Below are 2,500 nucleotides of genomic sequence, written 5' to 3'. Positions count from 1 at the left end.
TGGCGCAGTACTCAGCTTGCGTCCCTGAAGGTTGCTGGGGTCGATCCTCTGCACGGCAGCTTCAGTGGCACCGCTATTCCTGACCACACCCGGCGCCTCATGACTGGTGTTGCAGGTCATGCAATATCTTCTTTCTTTAGCTTTTCCTTAATCGTAACCTCTCTTTCGCTTCTAGTTTTATCTGCATTGCTAAGTCTATCCTCTATCCCTACTTACCGCCCTTTCTTGTGGATGTTTGTAAAGAGTCCATGCATTGTGTCCAGTGGTGTCAGTTGTTGGCTTTCGCAGTGACAGCGTTAGTGTGTGTGCACTGCATGAACAGAGGGACAGTGGTAGGCTAAAGTGGTGGGTATAGGTCTGTCTGTGGTGGTGGGGATACTTACTCTTCACTTGATGGGAATTACGTTGGTGATGATGATGATGGTGATGTTGCTTTGCTTGTTGTTGTTGTTGTTGTTGTTGTTATTACTGTAGTTATTACTGTTCTTGTTATTGATTATATTATCATTATTATTATTATTTATTATTATTATTATTATTATTATTATTATTATTATTATTATTATTATTATCACCATTGTCATTGTTGTTTCTGTTGCCGTTGCTACTACTACTACTGCTACTACTGCTACTGCTACTGCTACTACTACTACTACTACTACTACTACTACTACTACTACTACTACTCGTATTAACCTAGGCACTGGTGTGCCGGTGACTGCATGGTTGAGCTTAATTACATGTATGTTGTCATCCCTGTCGTTGTTGGTGTTGGCGGCGTGGTGTTGCTGCGTGTGGTGGCGGTGGTGTGTTGCGTTGCTGAGCGAGGGCCTGTCACCGCTTCCTTCCTCCCTCAGAGCACCAAGTTATACCCTCGCATGTGGTGCTGTTGGCCAGCAAGACGGAGGAAGGCTGTGTCGCCGTGGTGCGTGTCGCTGGGACCCTTGCCAGAAGCACTCACTCACTGACAACGTGTTCCCGGGAGCAGCGTCATCGTAAAAATTGAAGGGTCAGGCGTGCCAGCGCCTCGCACTGACTTGACACTGGCCGATGTAATTCCCTGCTGGTGTCACGGCACACAGCAGCAGGCCGAGGCGGAGCGTGAAGGTCCTGACCCTTGAGCAGCGTCATGGTGAGCGTGGTGACCAGCTTATTGAGCCAAACTCTGTGGCGAGTAGTGGGCAATGATCCCCATTGCCCTGGCCTCGGGGGTCGCCGCGCCACCCGAGTGCACAAGCCCGTCATTCACAGCGGGCTGCAGCGCCACGCCTTCGCCTGCACCACAGATCACGTGAGCGAGGCAGGCGAACGCTGCGAGGCGGCAGAGCCCGGCGCGTGGGTGCTGCTGGACCCTCTATCCCCGGCAGAGATTCCCGCCTCTCCGGCTCCCTCTGCCCCCTCCCTCGTAGAGTTGTGTGCCTCCACCTACCAGGGTGAGACCGACCAGGAGGAGTGCAGGCGCCAGGCACCCATCAGCGACAAGCCCGCCACGTGCCCGGCTCAAGGGAGAGCCGACGCCCCCTCACCTGGCGTGACAGCCCAGGAGAGCCAAGAGACGCTGCTCGATATCTCCGAGGACCGCTGCTGCTATTGGCCAGAGAATGATGGTCCCGTCAGCCAGGCCAGGGAAGATTGCCCATTCGGGGTGACCCAGCATGACCGTGGAGTCGTAGTGACGGGCAGCGCAGCGGCAGCTGGCAGCGGCGCGGGCAACGGCAGGGCAGGTTTGGGACGGCAGCGTCAGTGTATTCAAAGCCACCACGTTGAGCAGCCCTCGCGTACACCTTGCCGCCACTGCCCGTCCCTCCACGCTGTCCACGCCATGGAAACACCCTATCACTCCCACACGCCGCTCACCGCTGCCGCCCAGCCAACCTTCGATTCTGTACATGGGAGCCCGGTGACCACCGTCACCACATACAAAGAAGACATCCGAGATTTTGATATATACCAAATAACGCGGACAGGCGAAGAGGGGCAGTATCCGCGCCTGCCCGCACTGCCAACGCAGTCTGACTCCGACACTGACGACGGCTTGGCTGGCACGCACAAGACTCTCAGACGAAGGAAACGTAGGAACCCAGATTCAAGAGTCACTGGAAGCAAAGGCTGCACAGGGAGGAGCAGCAGGCCGAACACAGCATGAGTGTGGAGCCCAACGCCACTACGCTACTCTCATCCGCACTCCACCAAGGGACCACCACCATGCTTCCCGCCACACCCACGCACCCCTCCCTCCCTCTCCCCTGCGCGTCCCCAGCGACCCAGGGACACTGCAGGGTGAGCGACGGCAGGAGCGAAGGGGTTGTGAACGACGAATGCGATGACGACGACGACGACGAAACCTCCACCGTTGTTCCTGAAGACTTCGCAAACGACACGGATTCAGACATCGAGGTGCTGGTACAGTCCGGTAAGTGTGCGCCACTAACCCAGACTCAGACTCACGACACACAGTGACAAAGACCGACGCTGAGACTGAGAGACACGCACACACAAA

General features: G+C 55.8%; 1 protein-coding gene across 2 annotated transcripts in view; it reads left to right on the top strand.

Annotated features, from left to right (window-relative positions):
- The first annotated feature begins 1,766 nt into the window (after positions 1 to 1,766).
- LOC123519043 (BCL2/adenovirus E1B 19 kDa protein-interacting protein 3-like) overlaps positions 1,767 to 2,500 on the top strand; it is a 58,179-nt gene continuing 57,445 nt past the window's right edge. Inside the window, exon 1 of one of the 2 annotated variants that reach the window (XM_045280185.1) lies at positions 1,767 to 2,413. In XM_045280185.1, coding sequence (XP_045136120.1) covers positions 2,143 to 2,413 — 271 coding nt within the window. In that variant the 5' untranslated portion in view covers positions 1,767 to 2,142. The remainder of the gene's footprint in view (positions 2,414 to 2,500) is intronic. The other variant, XM_045280184.1, reaches the window with a different exon arrangement.

The sequence above is a fragment of the Portunus trituberculatus genome, chromosome 44, assembly GCF_017591435.1.
Source record: "Portunus trituberculatus isolate SZX2019 chromosome 44, ASM1759143v1, whole genome shotgun sequence".
In the NCBI taxonomy this organism is placed as follows: Eukaryota; Metazoa; Arthropoda; class Malacostraca; order Decapoda; family Portunidae; genus Portunus; species Portunus trituberculatus.
Note: the sequence above shows the minus strand (reverse complement) of the source record. Positions and strands in the feature narration are given on the sequence as shown.